Source organism: Oncorhynchus mykiss, chromosome 3 (assembly GCF_057628025.1).
Source record: "Oncorhynchus mykiss isolate SJ-2025 chromosome 3, ASM5762802v1, whole genome shotgun sequence".
Taxonomy (NCBI): domain Eukaryota; kingdom Metazoa; phylum Chordata; class Actinopteri; order Salmoniformes; family Salmonidae; genus Oncorhynchus; species Oncorhynchus mykiss.
In genome coordinates, this window is record NC_143024.1 from 44077251 (window position 1) to 44101777 (window position 24527).

A 24527-nucleotide genomic window follows, 5' to 3' on the forward strand; every position below is an offset into this window, starting at 1 on the left:
AGCGGCCGCGCTACCCCTCATTGAGCCCAGTTTAGTGCCAGCATCGGTCTGTGGTGGTATGTAGACAGCTACGAAAAAGGCAGACATACTCTAGGTAGATAGAAAATCTCATAAGCTGCAGACCACACTACCTCAGGCGAGCAAAATCTCGAGACTTCCTTAGATATCGTGCATCAGCTGTTCACATATATGCATCAGGCTCCGCCCCGTGTCTTACCAGAGGCTGCTGTTCTGTCCTGCGAATGGAGTGTATAACCCGCCTGTTATTACCTCGTTTTGTCACTGAGAACTTGGCCGCGATGGACGAAGGCATTGCTGGAAGTGCAGCTTCTATTTTTAGCTGATGCACTACAGTTACTTCAATAGCAGTACACATCAAGCCATTACAAACCAAAATGGAAATAAATTATCCCAGCGGCTGTCTATGACACACATCTCTTAAATGAGTGTCTGAACGCCCCTGCAAAGACCTTTGCTTATAGAAGCTTTTACTGTTAACTACCAGGCTGATGGACAATTACAGGCCATCGTAAAAATCTGGCCAGACCAATGAGTCATAGGGTTTCCCAGAGAACTTCTGTATCACCCAAGTGACCTAATGCAATTCTACCATCGGCCATTATGTATGGACCCATGTATTTAAAAAAATAAAATAAAAATAGAAGTCCAGTCCAATGCTGTGAGAAAGGTTGGCCAATCTGGCATGATCCCTATTGGTGTTTACTTCTGTGCTAGCTACAAGGGAACGTTGGGAGGGCTGGTTGGCTAATCCAAATCCCTCTGTAAAGCAAGGAATACAGAGTTCAGTTAAACTTTTAAAACCGAGGTCTGAAAAGGAGAAATTATTCACAATCTATTGCAAATTGATGGGTGGGTGCAGGGGAGAGTCTGCTGGGACTTACCGACTCACACTCCCTCAGTTTCTTCTGAGCGCTGTCAAAGTCAAAGTTCACATACAGGCACTCCACAAACTCTGTGATGGGATCTTTGTAGGTGTAGGACTCCTGGAAACGGAAAAAAAACATGTAACAATTTGCACATGCCTGTGTGTGCTAGCTCTATTTTTCAGCAGTGGAAATAGCACAGGTTATCTCGACAGGCAAGGCGGCATGCCTCCAACCCATTACTAAAAATAAAATAGTCAAATGTGGAGAAACATGGCTAACCAAATACTAGAATTTACAAGGCAGTGAATAAAAGCAGATTCAAAAAGTCCCCTAAACAGTTTCAAACCATGGTAGCGGGGAGAGACCCAAGAAGACCCAAAAGACAGAACAAGCATCGAGCACATGTTTTAGTGATCACATAGAGCCCACCGAGACAGCGCTTATTTAGCTTTCAGAGCCATTGATCTCTGAAGAAGCTTCCGATGTTGGGCTGGGGAAGAAATCGGTACTCTACAATCAGACAGTCTGCTGCCATTTATCAAATGTAATGGGTTCAAGACCTCTCTAGACAGGACCAGATCTGATAGAGTATACTCTATCAGCCAACGCCTTGCATTGCTCATAGATGTGTGGTTTCTCTGGACTTTAATAGGGTTGGGTTAAATGCAGAAGACATTTCAGTTGAAGGAATTCAGCTGTACACCTGACTAGGTATCTCCACCACTTTTCCTAATTGTTGGTGACATCTTGTGTCAAAATGCCAAAACCTACACTGACAACCAAGGTTGGCTAACACGTTACTGTCCAGAAAGTGAGAGAAAATTAGTAGGAAATGTGTTCAGAGAAACTGGGGAAAGGAATGTGATCAGATACATTTTTTTTTACCTGCTGTATGACCTTGACCAGATCTTTCAGGACCTGCCGCCGCTTGCGAACGTCTTTGTTTGTGATGACAGCTGTGGTCAGGTAACGCAGAATGTGTGGGCACATGGTCTGAATGGCGTTGAGGTACCTGAAATGACAAAACAAGGGTCACGACAAGAACAAATAATCAGGGGTCTTAAAGGGACTGGAGGAACTACATGGCAAAAAAGCAATGGCCCATGATGTGAGTTGATATTTATGGCGGTGAAGGCTATACAAAGTCGATAAACCTATGCATATACCAACACAGTTTAAGGGCAGAAAGGTCTATTTATATACGCAAGTAACTTAGCAATTAGGCTCATGGCATTTAGGACGTCTGACCTTATCGACCAAACAGATATGTCCCTAACAGTGCATTCTCCGCATGACATAGGTTTAAGCACTCCCTTTCATTACCCCTGTATAAGCGGAGTGAAGGAAAGGAAACCCTGGCCTCTGCAGTAGACACAGATCACTGAGCAGGGGATCTGCCCAGTAGCTGAAACCCTATCCTTCAGGGCCTTGTTTTTCAGCCACAGGTCAACTTGCTAAGGGCTGAGCACGAGAGAGGGCCTTGTTAGAAGTCGATTAGAACCCTAGACAACATTATTTTTCTGCAGACAGTGTTTCAAGTCCTTTCCCAACAAGCTTCCGTGAAAAAAAAAACACCCCATTCCTTGTCAAAAGGAGTGGTCGACTTGAGTTAACTGTATAACTTCTTCATCCTTATCTGAACAGCTATCATTGACCCCCCCCCACAATCGTCCTCCACCGACCAAATTACATTTCAAAAGAGGAAGTGGGGTTTCCCTGCCACTTCCGACCCCTTCAGCTCTCAGATGAGGACGGAGGAACACATGTTGTTCAGAGCGAGGAGGGCATGCCACAGACAACAGTTTAATTAGTTGTAACAATTAAAGGGACAAGGGGGCCTTTGGCACTTGTGATGTTGCTGTCTAAAATCAGCAGCGAGCAGGCGGGCTCGTCAGTAAGCGATCATCAACCTGGTTAGAGAAGCCCTCTTTCCTCTCCCTTTGCAGTTGTCAGACTCAGTGGCAGACCACAACAAGCCATGCTCTGTTCCTGATTAACTTACACCTACTCTCTCTCCAGGGGGTCTCCAATAGCAAGCAACCCTGCATGAGTCATATCTGGGAATAGCTGTGAGGAGAAAAATAAATGTAACATTCGCACTACCCCACTTACGGGACCTAATAATTTTGGCATTTGAGGGAGCAACAACATCGCTTTACCGGTTGCAGAGGACGCTTCACAAGAATTGAACCAAGAATGAGTGTTAAAATCAAAACGATTTAGACCCAGGCACAAGCGAGTGTGTGAGTGAGAAGAGGATGGAGATGAAGGGTAGAGAGAGAGGTTACAATTTCATTGCCCATTTGAGAATGATTGAATAATGTAAAGCAAGTGAAACACTGAACCAACTGCAAGGGCTTGGATAGCATTACTAAAGTATTAATTTTCCCCCTTTGCACCTACATCATAGATCATTGCATGACAATATGCTCCCCATGAGTGCCCTTGAACTCAGTAGATGTTTTCAATAACACTAAATAGGAAGGCCTGGTGCAACTTGTGCTGACTGTGGGGTTAACAGAGGTTAAACATTAAACAAAGGCCTAGCCACTGGTCACCAACTTCGGCCAAAGGAAGTAATGGTCAAGGGGTGAGGGAATGAGGCCAAGCCTCACTGTGGAATAAGTGGTTTCTTGACTGGGTAATTGCAACGCACATAAAACTCCCTCAAGTTTGTCCAAAACAGATGCTTGTGAGAGCTTGACATGACTAATTATTGGGCAGCCTTTCCTTCATTATCTGAATTAGTTTTTAATTTAAGTAAAACTCAAGAGAACCAGACATCCCTATCTGCTATGGTGGCATGTCATACTTTCAGATGACTACAAAAATGTGTTCAATTACACCAACCAGCAATCATAACGGGGGGTGCATTGTGTACATTTTATGCAGTGTATAGTTTGCGATCTGCAATACATGTGGACTAACTTGCAGAGTAACTAGACCACACAAAAACAAATGGACTGAAAACACTTTAAAAAAAGTAACTAGAGTAGGTTTTTGAATCTGCCCCCTTCCCAAAGTTAAGAGTCTACTTTCTACACATCAAGCAGGACCTGACCTAGGCGGCTGCCAGCTGAACCACTTTTGGTCCCTCCTGGGCCAGCAGCAAACCCTGGGGCACAAGGTTCAGCCCTCTACTGTGCCTCTTCTTTAGGGATAATTTCCTTCCACCCCCCCAAGGATGCCAGCAGGCCACATTTTAACAATCACCTCTTGGGTCACTCAAGGGTTTAGTGTGGATCAGTGAGGATCAGTGAAGACACTGTGCCTTGGACTGTAGAGATGGCAGCTTCTACAGGCCAATATGTTCAGGGTTAGTCATCAGGTCTAAATAGGCCAACAGTGTTTTAATAAAGAACTCCAGTGTGTCAGAAGAAAATACTTACTGGGGTTGATACAGGAAGAGCTCAATGATGTTGTCTCTGCCTTTGGGGTGGTTAAAGAAGACGAATAGGGACCAGTGGATCAGCCAGGTCCTCTGCTGAAGAGACTGGAGGGGGGAGCTCACCGACTGGACAGGAGAGAGATGTCATTATTTACTAGTTCTGAGGTGACAGTATACTGTAAGACAATTAAAAAGTTCAGAGTACCCTAAGGGGCAGCAGGTAGCCTAGTGGTTAGAGCGTTGTGCCAGTAACTGAAAGGTTGCTTGATCGAATCCCCGAGTTGACAAGGTAAAAATCTGTCATTCTGCCCCTGAACAAGGCAGTCAGTTAAGAACAAATTCTTATTTACAATGACGGCCTAGGAACAGTGGAAGAATTTGTTCTTAACCTTTCATTTAACTAGGCAAGTCAGTAAAGTTTTTAATTTTTATATATTTTTTTTTTTTTTACTTAAGGTCTCTGTTCCCTTCCAAACGTTTTCCTTCCAAGCCAGAGCCCGCACCCCTGCACCCTTCCCAGCTATCTATCCAATAAATTAAAATAAAAAAAATCTAACTAGATCCACATAACCGCGCCATTTGCAGTTCCTCTGGAGTCAAGACTGAAGGGTGGGGGGGTGCATTAAGCCGCAACAGCGCTTTGCTGAAACCCAAAGCGGTCAATAAGGGAGTCGAATCTATGTAAGGGAATCCAAGTGCAGTGTCAAATTCTGAGAAGTGGGGCATTTACGTTGTTATCGATAGTCTCCCTAAGGCGGGTGAGGTCTTCCATCGCAGCCTCCCAGTTCTGCATCAGGATCTCAGAGGCCAGCTTCCCCCACAGGGAGTTCAGGGCGTTCCTGTCTGTGGCCGGGACCTGGGAAAAGACGTGTCATACTTGTTAGAACATGAAGCACACAGCATCACCTCACACTGCAGCATAACTCAACCCACCTGCAAAAATGACCAGGCACTGGCAGATCTAATCCTGATAAATGCCTCCGCCTACAAACAGTGTGCTCGCAAACAGGCACAGTCAGTGAAGGAGAGGCTGGTGCCACCGCCGCTTGGCTTTGGCAGGCAAAACTGTTCAGTGGAGTTACTTTTATTTATACTGGATAAACTGATTAAATTATGTCATCTTGAGGGAATGGGGCTTGACAGAAAGAGAAATGGATCATGAAAGAATGTTTAGCTTTTTATAAAAACCTAATTTGCTGCACTTCGTGATACGGCAACCGCTGCATTGCAGATGTTCTGCGATCCTTTCAGACTACCACCGTAATTAGGAGCACATTTGAAGCACATGTGAGCTTCTCTGTACAATGTGCTAGAGCTAAAACGTTTTGTTACTGTCATTTACTTAATGCTGCAACTCTTTAAAAAAAAATATAATTGCAGGGTGGCACACGGCCTTGGGAAGACAAAACACACATTACTAAGGATGCATTTCAGCTTCGGTCCTCCTCTCTAGAGTTAAGAATGGAATGTGTCACTTAATTTAGCTAAGCTGAGTTCAAGCTACCACCTTGATGTTGTTATGTTTCTGGGGCAGGGACAGCAGGTCAAAGGTCAGCTTGTCTGTGACATCACCATACCACAATTCTATCTAAAAAATAAATTGTTGAAGGTACCTTGAGTTCACAACTCCGGGTCCAGATATCACTCCTTTGAAATAACTTTGTCCTCGTTTGGATAATTAACTTAGCAGTAAAATAGTTGCAATTGGAAAGAACACTGAAGATATACCCGCATATGAGAGTAGATGAAGGGAAGGGCACATCTAGCATTGTTGAGGGAAACCCCCCCCCCCCATCGTTGTTCCTGACTCTGCATCGACCTTCGGTCAATCCCCTCTTACTGAAAAGTGTCTGGTCTTCTGCCCCTCTCTGAAGGGACTTTAACGAAGTGTGCATGCAGCTACTACTTCTGGTGGTGATTTTGCACAACGTCAGAGCATTGATCAACAAGGCTACAAGGAGAAGCATGCAGTAGTGTTCTCAAAATGTCTGTCAGAGTTCGCCAACAACTGATGTCCTGCTCCAGCCACAGAAACCTAGATGCACTGTGACCAGCAACAGCCTGGGTTTACTCAACACCATTTGGGAGGTGTTTATTTTCTCAGAGCCAGGGTAATCCGTCTAGTCTAGATGAATGCCTGTTTGGATGCTTTGATTGAAAAGGGGCATCAAAGACAAAATCTGTTAATGCCTTTAGGAAATGTCCCCGATTGGCTATCAAGCTTCTCAAAACCAGGTAAAAATGCTTTTTTGAAGTCTATGCCTGGTACATTGTCAGTAGGACACTTAATGTCAGTTTTGCAGTACAAACTGCATGTCTTTGAGAGGAATGTTTCAATAACTTCTACAGCTTATCAAGCCTGTTAAAATATAATTGTGATAATCTACCATTAACACAGAAGGAAAACATCCTGTAGAATCATGCGGGCTATAAAGTTTTAGTACAACTCTTCCATTACCACAAGCTAAATGCATTGGTATGATATGCAATTGATGGGATAGACATCAAAAGGTCAGGAGACACCATTTTTTTGATGTAATTAGGCAAGCCAGTTAAGGACAATGACTGCATATACCGGCCAAACCTGAACCAATTGCGCGCCGCCCTATGGCTGCTTAATCAAAGCTTGACCTCCACCCTACGGCTCATGGGAACCTCTGGCCCACAGTAGCTTATGAAAACACCAAACGCAGTCAGTGACAAGAGTCAACCTGGAAGTGAGGGCGGGTGTCTGCTGTAAGGCCAAGGAAACCTAGACGCAATCCACCACACCCCTTCTTTCGGACAGCCAGAGGAGTGGACTGAGATACAAATGATACATGGGTGGAGAAGGAAACCACATTTGTATTTCTATCAAATTTCAGCTGGGATCTCTTAGCAATTCAGAGCAGCAGATTCTACCTATAGATCTATCTCATATACAATGGAAAGGCGCAGTGAGTGTTGTTTTACAGGGTCAGCCATAGCAGTACAGCACCCCAGGAGCAAATTATGGTGCCTTGCTCAAGGGCACAGATTTTTCACCTTGTCAGCTCGCGTATTCGAACAAGCGACCTTCCGGTTACTGGCCCATCGCTCTAACCGCTAGGTTCCCTGCTAGGCTACATGAAGACTATTAGGCTACACATTAACTTTTAAATGAACTGCTACATAAAAGATGATAAATGGTGGAAAATTATTCTGGTAGGAAAAAAATAAGTGGGGAATGTCAGCAGCAAGATAGTCTTCTAGAGTAAAACACAAAGAGGAGCAGAAGGCCATCCATCCACTCACAACAGTAGAGTTCTTTGATCATAAAACTTGGGATTGCTTTAAACGTTAAAAATAAATAGACCTCATAAGATTAGCGTTATAACTTAAAGCCAACCATGCTGCCAATTTAAAGGTCGTAGTTTCATCTCTAAAGAGGTTTGTTGATTTTTCTGCATTGGAGGTCCCTTTCTGCTAGGTTTAGCAGACCTCCATGTCATTGTGGCAGCTTTCTACACACTGCCAGGCATTCACTAGTAGCCACGCAACAATAGTTTCACCTCATGGGTTTTTCCAGCAGTTACCTAGTTTCCGTTGGTTGGCGAAACGGGGCACATTCACTGACTGACCAGCAACAATAAATTTACTGTGCTGGAGAGCAGTCGGGACACTCAATCTTTATTCGCAACATCCAATACCTGCATTAACTGATGATATGAATAAGTTGCTCTTTTCGCGCTACGCCACACTGTAACAGAACCCGAGGACTGGATTTTACAAGCCTGGCTTCCTCTGTTTAATTGACTGGCTTTCCCACGTTCGATGACTTATGGAGCCTCACCTCTACCTTACGGGGGCAGTCTGAGAAAATGGGAGGTCCACAACAATAGGGGGGAGAAATAAGGGGGCTGGTATTAAGTATAAAGACAGACATTTAGGCATTTGTAAAGAGAAAAAGGAATGTGAGCCTTTGGATTGTCAAGAGTAGACAGCAGCTATCTGGTAAAAGTGCCTACCCTGGCTGGGGGGGACACAAAAAAACATAAGAGCAATTTGGGTTTATTGAGACTGAGCTAAAAACCATAAACAACTATGCGGAGAGGGAGCGCATCAATTGCATGCTTTTGATGTGGGTTTTGCTCATGTCCGATCAAGAGCCACCATCATCTGGTCTTCAATGTCTCTCGCTAGCATACTTAAATGTGAGTGCATCACATAGAATCAATCAAATGAAGAGCCCAACTGCTTTGGTTTAAGAGGCTGTTTACAGAGAATAGGGCTCGTTGCTAAGTCCCCGCAAAGCCTGTTTTTCAGGAGGCCACCAGCATCACCAACGAGCATGACTAGTCACAGACATCTTCACGACAGAGGGAGAGTATCAAATGTCAATTAAAATGGGATTCAATTGGTTGTAATGGGTGTCATTCTGATGAACATGTAAATGTAGATTTTATTCTTTCGAGACTGGCTTTGGCACAAGTCTTTGCTATACCGCAGAGCTCAAAAGAGGACATATGCTAACAAAACTAAAACAATTGAATAAGACTTGGGAAACACTGGTTGTGCTTGTTTGGTGGGAGGAATTACAGGAGACTGATAGTAGAGATGAAATAGTAAACAGTGGCTTTTGAGTAACAATGGCGAAATCTACCACCAAAAACATAGGCGCGTTTGTTAATCACATTTGCAAACAACTTTCCCAAAAAGAAACACAGGCTTCTGAAAGGAGGCACACAATAGTAGATGTGGTGCATGGTCAGACCATAGAAAAATAAACACACACCTCAAACCAAAAGCACTTACACTGCTACTACAGTACAAATTAAGCTCATTGGCCAACAGATGATTTTTGTTTGGAAATTAGGTTTGACGCCGAGGCTTTCTGAAGACTGAACTCGTTAAAGTCAACGATAGCACCAAAGGTCAGCCAAGCATTCAGACCCACCTTACAAGCCACTGGTCCTGGAGAGTGACTAACAACAAAAAAAAGGCAGCACTGAAGATCTGGTGGCACCTTCCGCTGAGGTCACAGGCTGTCCATTCCCAGGACTTATCTAGTGTTACACCACTATTGTGGCACAAAACACTTTTCTAGCCTTCCCTCTCAGTCAGGTTACCACCCCTCTAGGCCTAAGAGGCTTCCAACTCTATATACAGCAGTGCACACAGTCCAACTGCACCTTGGCCATTCTCTGTGTAGTTCATCTTTCACTGATTTCTGAGGGCAGCGGGAGAGAAGCCACAAACACAAGAGCAATGATCCCTTTGTTTATAGAGGAAATAAGAAGTACGCATGTGTAACGAGAATACTGCCAGTACTTTCAGTGAACTGTAATTACCCCCCGCCCCAACCCTCTTTGCTATTATCTGATTTCCAAAGTATTTCACTGCTGCTGAAAATGATTTAATCCAAGCCCTCCTCCATGACTCTCAAATGTTAGCCGTACAGGCCGAGAAACGCAATGGAATAATGTGCAACATTCAAAACTAGGGATGTTAATGGTAAACCGAAAATATATTTGAACGGTCAAGCTCAGTCTGTTAAATTGCATAATTTAGTGGAACTAAATTGGCAACAAAACTTATAACGTACATCCCTAATTTGATTAATTCAAACAAGATAGGAGTAAATGAGCGGACTTTGCAAATGTATAGCCTAAGTGGTTGGCTAGTTCTTTGTTTAGTAAACCTGTTCGCTCAGTGACAGTCGATTCTTTATTTGAGTGCATATGACTTTCTCTAAGACCACCAGAACATGTTACGTAACTCATTAGCACTGATGCCTGACGAGATATCTAGCTTCAAATCAATACGTCGTCCACCGCAGCAGCCCCCCCCCCCCCCCGAGATGACTAAAGACAGATTATAAAGTCTGCTGCTGAACACTTGGCACAGTAAAACATGTATTTATTTAATCCTACCCTTGTCCTTCAATATCAGCTCATCCTAATACTGAAGATGTGTGGAGAATTGAATGGAGCGAATGACGGAAGCTTTTCGCATGCAATTACTGAGGGTGTTCCTTCCTCTTGTGCTATCCCCTTGAAAAATTAAAGAACCCTGGCCAAACAACCAAGCAGTGAAGTAGGAAAATCCATTTTTCATAACAAAATGCATTGAGCCAAAAAAGTATACATCAACGAAGTGTCTAATTCTAAAAAATGCAATGTTAAGTGGATGTACACTGCTCATAATAGATGGGGTTTGGCACTGTGCAGTGCTGGAAAAATCACATAACGACAGTGATTAATGCACAAAATGGGAGTCGTTCGTCGTTCCTGAGAAACTAATACTTCTTAATGAAGCTTCAATCATCGTCTAACTGTTTGTCCTTAAAGAGCTTGCTAATATAAAGCACTGCCCAATAGTGTCAACTTTTGAGTGGTCAAGTTTTCATTCAGAAAACTACTGATGAAGTTGCAAGGGTACAAATCCATAATAATCAAAATAAAATAGTCTCTGGATCTATTAACTTGCTGTGAACATCTTGTATCCAAGGTTGCCAGTTTGATATTTGATAAGAGTACACTGAAATGAGGGCAACTTGACTTACCAGGACACGGAAGAAGTAGAGGTACTCGGCAGCCCCAGAGTAGTTTCCACACTCGTACTGGAACTTGGCATATCTGTACAGAGTGTCCAGGTACTCCTGACGGAACTGGAAGAGAAAAAGGCTGATCAATGGTTTCGCTCGATAACTATTCAGCGCATAGACACAAGCAATTGTTTATTTGATGACAATATTATCAGCTTTCTCGCACGCCTCGTGAGATTATGGTCCTCGATGAGAGCCATGATGTTATATCCAGTGAATGCCAGACCACGCCAGAATGGCTGGAGTAAGGAGGGCAATTCTAGAATAATCTATGATTTCAGAGCCCATTCTGTTTGATTACCATCACTGATCAATGGGGTCAGCAGGTAGCCTAGCAGTTTGTATCTGTATTTATTATGGATGCCCATTAGCTTCTGCCTAGACCAGTTACAGAAGTGGGAGGGTTGCCGGTTCGAATCCCTGCTCAGATGGGAAAATACGGTGAGGAGTGCACGGTCAACCAGAGGTTTACTGGTATCATCTTAGATACCGTTAACCTGCTGTTGTGCCCTTGAGCAATTTAAGTGTGGAATTGTATGTACAAGTAGCTCCATGTCAACATCCCATACAGAATGCTGCATTACCACATGTAGGCTTATTTACTTTGAAATGTAAGTTGTCACCTGTGGCTATTCGGGAAAAGCCTTCAACAGACCTGAGCCCTATACTACGAATAAGATGAGTCAACTTTGGTCTGACTTCCACTTGGGATAACTGGTACCACAAAAGTGGCTCACCTTTTAGCCAAGTAAATTTCTGAGTACAACACCTTCAGAACTAAACTGCTCCGTGGGGGAGGCTAACGCGAAGCCAACTCCATTTATCCTCAATCTAGTGTCTGAGCCACTAATTGAGGAACAATGAAATCAGATACACTCCCTCACAAAGAGTCATCAGCCCCATCATTTGAGGGACAAAACTGATTAAATGTGTTATTAAAAAATGCTTTGTGTCAAAAAAGTTACTACCTATCAATTTACACATTTAGTAATGGACAGCATTTGCTTTCCAAACTAAGTTTTTCGCATGATCGTATTTTGACAATTGCAAAATGCTGACTGACAACCACAATAGAAGGAAATTCCCATTCATGTCAAGACTGTGAGCCATTGCTAGTGTAACCATGACGTAAGTAAGCTTTTAACTAAGGTCTGCACCTGATGTATTCAGCGCATGTGACAAATTGATTTGATTCGTCAGGTCGTCCAACTGGCCTCAACCACAGACCACATGCATGGCGTAATGTGGGCGAGCGGTTTGCTGATGTCAACATTGTGCCCTATGTTTGCGGTGGGGTTATGGTATGGGCAGGGATAAGCTACGGACAACAATGGCATTCGATCAATTTATTTCAATGTACTTATTTCCTTATATGAACTAACTCAGTAAAATATTTTAAATTGTTGCATATTGTGTTTCTTTATGTTCAGTACACACAACTGTAGTAATGATAAATGACTTAGGTGGCAGGGGCAGGGGAACAGCATGTTGGGAAATGTCCATAGGGGGCACAGAAGGGGGGAGATTAGTGAATGAAACCATAAAAACAATAACTGTCCATTTTGGGGGTGGAATCTCTCTGAATGGAGCCCTAAACGGTACACTCCTGCTAACTCCTGACATATCACAACGCGCTGACGTCAGTTTGGGAACCGAGTTCAGTCTCACAGATGCAGTGTGGCTTTGACAGGCAGTGGTTGCTAGCCGCTGAGATGCGGAGGGAGACCGCCCTTTCCCACAGCCGAGTGGCCTACGGGCTGTGGAGGTGCACTGAGGACAGGGTGCAGGTCAGAGGGATGCCAGGGGAGGGGGGTGTATAAAGTGTCACACCAATTATAGACTCCCAGGCATTCTTGCGGCCAGACCCATGTGTCCCGAGCAGTTCCATCTATTCTTAACAATTCACCGCAGACTGTAAAATGTCCACAGAATTTTCTGCAAGCCGTAAAACCCCCAAAAATGAGTTACGGTTTTGGGAAGTCATTACGTCTCCCTGTTTGGGCCCCCCATTCCCGAAACAGCGGGTTCACACAGGAGTCATGGGAAATGCAGCTTAGAATTGAGACATAAGCAAAGTGGTCCAAACTTACGCTGTGTTTCTCCGCCAGATAGTTAAAAAGGGCCTGTCCATCCCTGAAAGAGAAAGAGAGTCACAGTTAGTGGCCTTGTTTCGTTAAAGTAACCAGTTGGCGGATGCAGGTTAAGTGTTGAGCCCCATTCAGGTATAATTAATCCATTTCTGGACTGTAGCAGTCCAGGCAAATCAAGGGACTTTCATTTTAAAAACAGTTTGAGCTGATCCCTGACAGGTAGCAAAAGTACTTTTATTGTGTGTGAATATTTACAGGCTGTTTACAACATTCATCTTCAACACTGATGCCATTAAACTGTCAAGGTCCAAAATTTAGGTGGTGGGAGGGGGATCAATCTCACTTAACAAAACTAGAATTGCAGCCTTAGATTAGTCGCTTGCCAAATAAATATATTTTTTTTACATTAAAATGAAAACGCCATTCATGTCGAAATAGAGGCATAAAAAAAAACACTACATGACCATAAGTAAGTGGACGCCTGATCGACGAACATCTCATTCCAAAGTCACAAGCATATATGGAGTTTGTCGCCCCTTTGCTGCTATAACAGCCACCACTCTTCTGGGCAGGCTTTCCACTAGATGTTGGAACATTGCTGCGGGGACTTGCTTCCATTCAGCCACGAGCATTAGTGAGGTCGGACACTGATGTTGGGCGAATAGGCCAGGTTCACAGTTGGCTTTCCAATTCATCCGAAAGGTTTGATGGGGTTAAGGTCCGTGCCCTGTGCAGGCCAGTCAAATTCTTCACACCAATCGACAAACCATTTCTGTGTGGGCCTAGCTTTGTTGTGCTCACAACAGGAAAGGGCCTTGCCCAAAGTTGGAAACACAGAATCTTCTAGAAAGCCATTATTTACTGTAGTGTTAAGATTTCCCTTCACTGGAACTAAGGGGCCTAAACCATGGGAGTATCAAATAAAATAAAACTACCTCCACTTAACTTTAGTTGGCACCAGTAGTAGTGTTCTGCTGGCTTCCGCCAAACGCAGATTCGTCCGTCAAACTGCCTAATGGTGAAGCGTGATTCATCACTCCAGAGAACACATTTCCACTGCTCCAGTCAGGATGATCAGCCATTGAAACCCCTCAAGAAGCTACCGACGAACAGTTATTGTATTGAATTCCAGAGGACGTTTGGAACTCGGTAGTGAGCGTTGCAACCGAGGACCAACGATATTTACATGCTTCAGCAATTGGCAGTCCTGTTCTGTGAGTTTCTGCAGCCTACCACTTTGCCACTGAGCAGTTGTTGCTCCTAGACATTCCCACTTCACAATAAAAGCACTTAGTTGACCAGGGCAGGTCCAGCAGGGCAGGAGTTTGACGAACTGACTTGTTGGAAAGGTGGCATCCTATGATGGTGCCACGTTGAAAGTCACGGAGCTCTTTTGTAAGGCCATTCTACTGCCAATGTTTGGCTATGGAGATTGCATGGGTGTGTGCTCGATATTATACACCTGTAAGCAACAGGTGTGGCTGAACTAACCAAATCCACTCAATTGAAGGGGTGCCCACATAGGTTTAGACATTTTTGCAAATATGTAAACAAGGCATTTGTTGCAATTTGAATACATTTGCAAACATGTCTAAACCGGTTTTCGCTGCGTCATTATGGGGCATGTTAGAATTAGGTTTAATGAAACAAAATGTGGAAAAAGTCAAGGGGTCTGAATACTTACGTAAATAAGATATTTTTGTTTTAATTTGAACACAAGTATTCAGAAACTTTACTATGAAACTAGGAATTGAGCTCAGGTGTATCCTGTTTCCACTGATCATCCTTGAGCTGTTTAAAAGACATGACAGCCCGCTTAGAGTTTGCCAAAAGGGACAAAAATGACTCTCAGACCATGAGAAACAAGATTCTCTGGTCTGATGAAACCAAGATTGAACACTGAGCATCATGTCTGGAGGAAACTTGGCACCATCCCAATCGGTCAGTCCAATCTGAATTTGTGATAAATCTGTTGTGATTTTGGCAGGCAATATAGCTTGCCTACAAACGTTTTACTTATATATCTTTTTTTTAATGAGACTGTCATTTCAGTAATCAAGAGCTTGTGTGCAAGGCATGCACACGTGTGTAGAGAGCCAGAATGGAAATGAGTGAGACGATATAACGATGGGAGAAGTTGAGAATTCTGTGATTACTGCAGATCTAATCACTTAGTTAATTTCTTGATGTGAGTTGCTAAGTTAAGATAAACACCTGAACTAGAGTCAATGTGAATGAATGGTGGACTCCGGGATAACATTTCACTTGCCTTTCTTTTCAGTTCATCAGGAAACAGTTAAATGTCTCCCTGTACGCTATATATGTAGTTTTGTCAGTTCTCACCATCTCCTGCCCAGAAACTAATGAAGGATAGTGACTTCGGTAGCTCCTGGGTGACCAGCTTCCCTGTAGAGGGGAATGTATCTCCGCTGAGCACTGCAGGATCACAGTCCTGACCTGTCCCCAGTGATTAATCCAAGTTCTATATCTCTCCATGTGGATTACATAGTCTTTAGTAGGGCTGCGGCGGTCACGAAATTGTCAGTCGGTAATTGTCAAGCAAGTAACTGCTGGTCTCACAGTAATTGACTGTTAATTAACATACACATTTAGCATCCTACAAGCCACTAATGCAGACCTTTGGAAGATCTACAATTTAAAAAGTAGAATAATTACATGTAATATAGCCTCCACTTTCACAATAAATATATTATTTAATTTATACAGGTCTAAAAAAAAAAAAAAAAAAATTAAAATGAGGTCTAATTCAGAAGAACAGAATAGCATACTCTGAGTTGTCCTTATGTTAGGTACAGATATGGCTATGCCATATGGTTGTGAATTCCACGGCATTATTTTATAGTATGAGGAATACAATTGAAAAAAAAATGGAAAATATATTTTCTGCAAACGATTTGAGGGAGTGCGCACATGCGGCTAGTCGGTGTTGAGCGGTTAACAAAGAAACAGAATCCTACATGCTTAAGAGTTATTTATGTAACTTTAGTTGTGATGCACACAGGGATTTTTAATACATTCTAAGGCTGCATGACGCGACTATTGATGACTTGAAAAAGTTGCATGACCGGTATGAGCTCCGTTTAGCGATAACCGCTAATGTTCCATTAACAACATTACCAAGTGACTAACTGCGATTACGCATGTAATGCTTTTATTTATTTTTTAAGTTAATTTTTAATGGTGAAAATGATCTCTCCCACCTTGAAACTCACTCGCTGCATAGTTAGGCTCTACATCTACATCTGTTGTAAAGCATATTAATGTGCTTAATTTTAAGTTATTTGGCCACTTTAGTTATGATAAAAACTTATCAAAACATAAGCCTACGGGCTAAGCTACATGAGGTGTGCGACCAGGATTTGAAAAAAGTCCAAAAGAAAGCATGCATTGTTTCATGCCTTATACTATTCTTGATTTAATTGTGTATTTACATGTAAATTACTTGCCTAGTTAAATAAAAAAATAAGGTGAAATTTGTTTTTACTTAGGTGGGTGATAATCATCCATTTTCTGGAAACGGGCAGGATAAAACAAAAAAAACACATCTCATCTATGTATTTCCCAGTCCCATCAGCTATAGAAAGCTGATGGGAATATTTTTATTTTAATTGAGCCCATCACTGTCCTCACGCAATTGCATAGCCTAAAGAAATGTTGCCAAACATGAGCTCTCATTAAGTGTTTGATTAGATTTGCATTGATGTAAGAGTGATTAGAAGGGCAATAGATTGCTGAGTACCGGGCAATTAGCAAGTTTGGTAGGCTACTAATGACCAATAGCAGAATCAGCACTTAGAGAAGCGTAACTACCGTGACTAAGCAGTCAGGTGGAATTTGACTGCCTTCACGACCACCGGTGTGGTGGTAATATGGTCACCTTAACAGCCATAGTCTTCACCAAGACCTGCCCCAGGTTCTCACATCCACAACTGCCTTTCAAGCAACAGTCCCCGCAGGAATAACGGCAAGAAAATCCACATATCCAAATGTAAAGGTCTACATTGCGCCTTGAATACCCCTTCAAAAAAGGTAGACAGGATTGCATTACTACCACCACCACCACCACCACCGTCTGCACCAAAAAGAGCAAAGAAGCTATGGAAGTTGAGAAACTCAAGATCAATAGAATTGTTTAATTTCCGCAACCTATGAACATGGATCAGAAACATTGCAAAAATAATCCAGAGAGTGAACGACAGTTTTAAGCATTTATTGGCTAGGCCTAAGCTATATTGGATTTGCTTCTTAGAGATATTAAGTTGAGGGCAGGCCTAAGGCATGATGGCATAAAATGCATCTAAATAGACAGTCTCTCTCCAACACAAAACATTATCACACAGTATTATCCCAAAAAGATAGGACTAGGGGATCTAAATATTGAACCTCTTTGCCAATTCCGGTCAGGCATGATCCACTATATAAATCCAAAATTACATCAAAAACACACTACCGCATCCAGAGTAACTTTAGCAGATATTTGCTCAGTACACTAAAAATGGTGTGGCTTGCCCTTTTGGTTTTGTGAAGAGTTTTTTGGTGATCCAGGACATGTCTTGTACTGTTTTACAAATCCAATGGTATCAAAACAAAACTCCGCATAACAAGAGAGAAACATGATCCTGCCCACGAAGAGAGATTACTCAAACGGAAATCTGAATAGAAAATACCAGTAAAACAGACTGCACTCCAAAAAGTTACGTCACATTCACAAGGCTTCAAAACTACCATTACAATGGCATAATGGTCAGTATAAAATGCCTGATTTGATAAAGGTTTGGGTTTAAAACATGTTTAACAAATAATTCTAGATTGGCAAGTGGATGAGAAGTGTCCTTTGATGAACTGAACTTACTCCTGCCAAGAAGCCAAGTAAAGAATGAGGACATGAGTTTAACCAAACTATTTTAATCACGGCAAAGTCAGCAGAGACCAAATGTTCTTAACATTCACCGCAGCATTGTGCATCGGTCTCCTCGTCTGCCGAGTGAGTTTAAGATGTAACCCTAAAGTCACTAGGGAAATACTTGTATGCAAACTGTAGGCATACCATTTTTGTTTTTTTATTACCATCATCTCAATTAAATGCCACTTGAACTTCATCCCTTAAGCCTGCAAAGTTAGAGAATCTTACGACAGAGAACACTACTCTGGGACCTCAAGAATTGCAACAACAAAAAATGGCAAAGATGGACCATCTATAAAAATGCAAATGACACCTAAACCATCCATCAGTCACATGGTGGGACAGGACGTTCTAACTCACCTGGTTGACTGCATCTGTTTAGTGGTCTCTGGGTCCTCAAACATCTTCACAATGGGCTCGGTCTCACCCTGCAGTTGCTTCAGCTGAGCCACCACAGTGATCCTCTTCTCTTTTAGGGCTTCACATGGACATAGAGCAACCATTAGAGGCTTTGACCAAGGCAATACCCAGGAAAATACCATTAAATGAAACATTAAAGATGACTGTTTATACTAGTTTTTGGGACAGTGAGGATTGTATTAGACATGACTGTAAAATGCGAGGGGGGGGAATGTGCAATCAGTTCTGCCACCATCTTGTGATTGTTCCATCAATAAGTGTAAACAATACTGAACCATGCATAACCCATATCACTGTACAGGTTTCTTTAACAAAAATTTTAGGCGGTAGACCAAGCAGTGTGCAGTCTACTTACTGGCGGGGATCTCTTTCTCAGGGAAGAGGTTTTTGTGTACATCCATGGCAAAGTCCACCATGTTGGTCTCGCTAAGGAGATCCAATTTTCCATGAAGCAATTCTTTCTCATTGTAGATCTGAAAGAGGAAATGGTTAAACAGGTGGGAAATAGGGTTATTTTGGAATATACAGTTTCAAATCCTTAACTTTGACGACCCAGTTTAAGAGAATTACTGACAATGACAGATGTAAGGAGTTAATCTTCTAACCTGACTAACGAAGTTAGAAAACATGTTTAGCTGTAATGGACGCCTGGTTGTTAACGTCGCCCAGCAGAGGGCAATGCCACCCTAATTTTGACAGAATTCCTGCCCTTAGAGCGTAAATGCTTGTTTTGGTTACACCGCCGAAGAATGATGCAAGCTACGTGTACATATTCACGAATTGGAGCTGGAAAAGAACATTGTGGTGATTTCCACGTGGAGTGGAGAAACATTAACTAATACAGAACTGACAACTGCTCTTGTAGCTAGCTAGCATGCTAACCTTAGCTAGACATCTTGCTAATCTTATCTAGCTAGCTAATGTTCTGTTGCTCATTTATTTAATATATCGTATTCAAAAGACTAGCCAGCTGGCTAGGCTGAAAACCTCATCACAGATGGAAACCAGTATCTTTGACTTCACCATCAATTGTTATTCTCTTCGCATCTTTCACAAGACACTTATTTATTTACATTATACTGCACATGGTGAGACTTTGGTTGGTTACGGTACAGCAAAGCAAAGTCTTCACATGGTTTCTCACAGGGGAAGTGAAATGATAGGCGACAATGACTTTTTTATTTTACCCCCTTTTTTCTCCCCAATTTCGTGGTATCCAATTGTTGTAGTAGCTTGTCTCATTGCTACAACTCCCGTACGGGCTCGGGAGAGACGAAGGCTGAATGTCATGCGTCCTCCAATACACAACCCAACCAGCCGTACTGCTTCTTAACACAGCGCGCATCCAACCCGGAAGCCAGCCGCACCAATGTGTCGGAGGCTACACCGTGCACCTGGCAACCTTGGCTAGCGCGCACTGCGCCCGGCCCGCCACAGGAGTCGCTGGTGCGCGATGAGACAAGGAGATCCCTACCGACCCATCCCTCCCTAACCCGGACGACGCTAGGCCAATTGCGCGTTGCCCCACGGACCTCCCGGTCGCGGCCGGTTACGACAGAGCCTGGGCGCGAACCCAAGGACTCTGATGGCACAGCTGGCGCTGCAGTACAGCGCCCTTAACCACTGCACCACCCGGGAGGCCCGACGACAATGACTTCTGATGCACGTCACAAATTACATCTAACACCTTGAGCGCATTGGACACGAAACACTGATACAAATGTAACAGCACAACAAAACAGATACACGTTCCTTGAATTTTATTTTCTGTTCATTAGAGAATAGACACTTGTGGTTAAGCTGCACCAATCAACGTGGTGAAGCATGCCATGAAGCAATACTTTAGCGGTAAAAAACATTAATCTTGGAAGCAGGGCTGTAAAATTCAATCATATCACATTTATAAAATGGTCATACATTTTTGGGGAATACAGACCAGCATAAATTACCCAACAAGTTTGCAAACCTTTTTAATTTGCTCCATCTCTTAGGCAGCCAAGTGTATGCTACTTCAAAATGCATTTTTGCTCAGTTGCAACTTGCGAAGAGTAAGAACTTTGTTTTTATTAATCAGAAACGCCTGCAATGTCATGCCGGTGGGTGGTAACATTCAAATAAATCCAAGGACGCGAAAAGAAAAAAAAGGACTGAAATTATAGCACGTCATATAGGGGAAACACAGAAAAAAAAAATCATAAAATAACCCGAGTTCGGATTTCCGACTTCCAAGTCCAAATACATCATACTTTGACTAAAAACGATAACTTAAGAGCCGTCCACACCAAGGACCATAATTATATAATTTTTTGTTATAATTCAAATTCACAGAAGAGTTTAACACAATAACAACAAAAAGAGCGGAGAATGATAAGAGCTATTGTTTGGATCACTTTCACAGCGATTTCCCCCAACGATAAAACAATGACAACAAATCAACAAAAAAAGTTCTATTGAAGTGTTCTTGGTTCTAGCTGCGCGAGGCTGCCCGGAGAATAGATAATGTACCTTTATTTAAGGCAAAGCACAGGATAAGCTTTCCTGAATATCTGAGCATGTGAGCATATTTGTGGCCACATTAATTGTAGTAAAACTTGGGAGAACGATGAGCCGCGACAAACAGAAGGCCATATTTTCCAAAGGCAATCCCATTTTTACTCCGATACATCCTGAAAAGCTAGACAACAAGCTATTGCAGTATACTTAATTTGAGCATTATATTTACTACAAGCCTATCTAGGAGTGATTCCAGCTTGCTCTTGCTTGCTGAATGTAGAATAGGGGAGTTTGAAAGGAGAAAGAGGGTGTGAGTGATGGCCTGCTGATGTACATTTCTGGACCTTTAAGTTCCAACTATGGGATTTTGGCTGGTGAAAACCATTGTCTGTGTCCAGTATGAAGGAACCATGCTAGCAGATACCCATAGACTTCATTCAATCCAAAAATGATATCCATGAGTTCATCTGACTCTATGGAAGTAGGTAAAGGACATCACTGCCAAAATCCTGAAGTATTCCTTTAAACTGTGGAGAACAAACCCATAACTGATCCAAATGGTTGCATAATCAGGCCTCGGCTGTAGGCAGTTATTGTGTAATTAACTATTCAAAACAGTATGTTTGAGCGGTTATTCATATTGGCCTACATCATTGCAGTTTACAGCCCTAGACAATTGTGCATTCACTTGATAATACATTCCACTGTGTTGTTGTAGCCTAAGTAGAATAATTGTATTTTCTAAAAAAGTAGGCCTAATCAATAGTGGAGCTTTGAGTGTCCGGGAATGAATGGTGGAGAGGCTTGAATAGCCTACTGCGCACGGAAACAGCTGGGAGAGAGGCTAGAGATGTGTGCCGAAGTAAGCTAGATATTAGCCCATTCGTTAGCTAAGTAAATAGGTTTAAAATATTTTCCCGTCAAAGTGCAAGGGAAATAAAGTTAACCGACTAGGAAATGGCAGATCTGTGCATTTAACCAGGCTGCGCCCGGGACTGGTTAAATGCACAGATCTGCCATTTCCTAGTCGGTCAACTTTATTTCCCTTGAGCTCTCTCTCTTCCTTGAGTGAAGGAGGCTTGCTCTTGCTAAATGTAAAACAGTCCTAGGCCAATTGAACTGTCGCACAGGTCAGACATGAGCACAGCGAAAATGAGCCAAACAAATTGACAACCATTAGAAAAATGGAATTCACTTGCAAACCACAAGTGGCTAAACAGCATTTATTTTTGAATTACTAAATTTAAAATATGAGTTTCTATATTGCATGTACATTGAAGTATTATGTGCAGTATTATGTGCAGAATGATAAACAATCTGCTGGTAGGCTGGATGAAATATTTTAACAATGCTTTTTTCTGATAAAAACTAGTTCATTGCATCCTCCGTGAAGCCCAGTTTCATAATATTAACAAATGTCATAGTTTTGAAGTAAACACAAAAAAAACAGGCCTTATTTTAGGGCATTTTTCACCCTGCCAATATTGAGCACCGTGGCACCGACTCGCCTTCCGAACGTTCTATTCCTAGCCTATTGTTCTACGTCACAAGGCCTGCTTTGCTATTGTTGGCAATGAGATCTGCCCACGTAGGTGTAGTGTAAATGTAAACAAAAAAGGACCCCTGGAACTCTGAGGTCATCCCATTGTTTCCTGAATGGAAATATAGGTATGTCTGTTTATTTAGCCAAATATCCCACAAAGTGTATATTTTGATTTTACAAATTGTACACCATTTTAAACATGAGAATCTCTCCTTTCTAATTATGTAAGGCTTGGCACCGTACTCTGCCGTCATTGATCGCTAGAACAGAAATAGCCATTTCGTTCTTACTTCCTCGTTATGTGTTGTGATCTCTACCTTCTTGCCCTTTGTGCTGTTGCCTGTGCCCAATAATGTTTGTACCGTATTTTGTGCCGCTACCATGTTGTGTTGTCATGTGTTGCTGCCTTGCCATGTTGTCATCTCAGGTCTCTCTATGGTGGTGTTGTCTCTTGTTGTGATGTGTTATATATATATATATATATTTATTTATTTGAATCCCAGACCCCGCAGGAGGCCTTTCGTCTTTGGTAGGCCATCATTTTAAATAAGATTATTTAATTAGGCAAGTCCAAAAAAAGGTTAAATAAAATAAACAATGCAGACATAATCACACTTGGCACCATCGAGGTGCTGATGTTCACTTTCTACACAAGTTCTTTTTCAGTTTAGTCCTAAGAACAGACTGGTGGTAAAATAAAAAGGGATACATTTTTTGGTGACATTTAGGCATAGGCTAAATGGAATTCTAAGCGTTACTCGAGTCAAAAACGTTCGATTCCATTTATTTGCTATGGACTCACGCTGGTGTTCCAGCTTAGCCAAAGTTATTTTGCCATTTTTCAGCCTTGGGTGAATTTTGACCTGCCTACCGCTGGTGTGGATGCTCGCCAAGGTTTCGAGTTCGAGTCATTTTTAGTTATGGACCTTGGTGTGGACGGCCCTTTATTAACTTCAATCGTTGTGCAACGTCACGGGTAAGCTCTGGGCATCGTGAATTTGTGTTATTGCCTTGTGGTAACGTTATTTTAAAATGCATACCTAGTGTTTATAGTTAACTAGTCATCAACCTTTCTAGCTAACTAACAACAATAACAGTTAACGCGTTACCTAGTTGACAAGGACACACTAGTATAGTTAAATACATCGAGACGAGGATCTCGCTAGCATCTAGGAGTCATGTTACCAAGATCTGCAGATAGTAATGTTGAAAAACAAAAGCTCGTAGCAAATGTTTGTTCACTCGGCTAGCCAGATAACTAACGTTAGCTTAATTAAATTAGCAGCAGCCGCCAGTGCCGGTTAACGTTAGTTAGCTAACTATCGTTAGCCTAGGTTTTAAAAAGTTAGCTAACGTTAGCAAGTGTGCTAAAGTTAAGGTTATACAATACGTTAATATACAGCAAACTGACACCAACATAGCGTTTACTAAATAACCAATATAGCTTGCGAACAGACGAAGCATGTGCTAGCTAGCAAGCGAGGCCCAAAATTCATGGGTGACTCTTTCACGCACGTGCCTTTACATTATTTACATGGGTTATTTACACACTTCTACCGAAAACTTAGATTGTGGGTACAACTTAACATAACACACGCATTTACCTCTTTGACAGAAAGGAATTCCAGCAAAGGAAAGACGAGATGTCGGTCCAAAAAATGGGCAATTTTGGTGGTGAGGTCGTACTCCGCCATTTTCACCGCGAGAGAGGAGGAAGTAGACGCGCGAACGTGTTACGTCATTTGACCAATCAGCGTCACTTTCAGCATCAGTACCTGCATGGATTGGCCATATTGATGATGAACTATTATTAACTACTATTTTAATGAGCATAACGACGATAATGACCATGTCTAATTATACTGTATATTATTTTAACTGGCTGTTCCAACAAAGCGAATTGGAGGCACATTGTAGCATTCAAGATTAATTATAGCGTTCAAGATTCATATTCAAAATGTTTTTTTTTCTTTGACAGTTTTGTTGACAAGATACAACAAATGAGTGGATTGAGTATCCTTCAACTAATAAACCAAATGTACAACACTGATAAAGTACCTTGCGTGTAAGTGCAAAAACTGTCTAACAATTTTCCAGTCCTAATTTAGTTTATTATTTGTAATTGTTCCTGATAATGGCATGTGCATGAAGACATTTTCTTCTAATTAGACTTTGCAATTAGAGTATTATTAAGTTATCCCTTTGGCAACCAATTAG

The 24527-nt window shown here is 42.2% G+C and overlaps 1 protein-coding gene across 2 annotated transcripts in view; it reads right to left on the bottom strand.

Moving 5' to 3' along the window:
* Positions 1-24020, bottom strand: part of if36 (Eukaryotic translation initiation factor 3 subunit 6) — a 41520-nt gene extending 17500 nt beyond the window's left edge. For both annotated transcript variants that reach the window (XM_090219145.1, NM_001246326.1), the window contains 9 exon segments: positions 23915-24020; positions 18630-18747; positions 18215-18332; positions 12931-12973; positions 10799-10903; positions 5006-5131; positions 4277-4401; positions 1773-1899; positions 903-1004 (listed from right to left, as the gene is read on the bottom strand). In XM_090219145.1, coding sequence (XP_090075271.1) covers positions 903-1004; positions 1773-1899; positions 4277-4401; positions 5006-5131; positions 10799-10903; positions 12931-12973; positions 18215-18332; positions 18630-18747; positions 23915-24004 — 954 coding nt within the window. In that variant the 5' untranslated portion in view covers positions 24005-24020.
* Between the last annotated feature and the right edge of the window lie 507 nt (positions 24021-24527).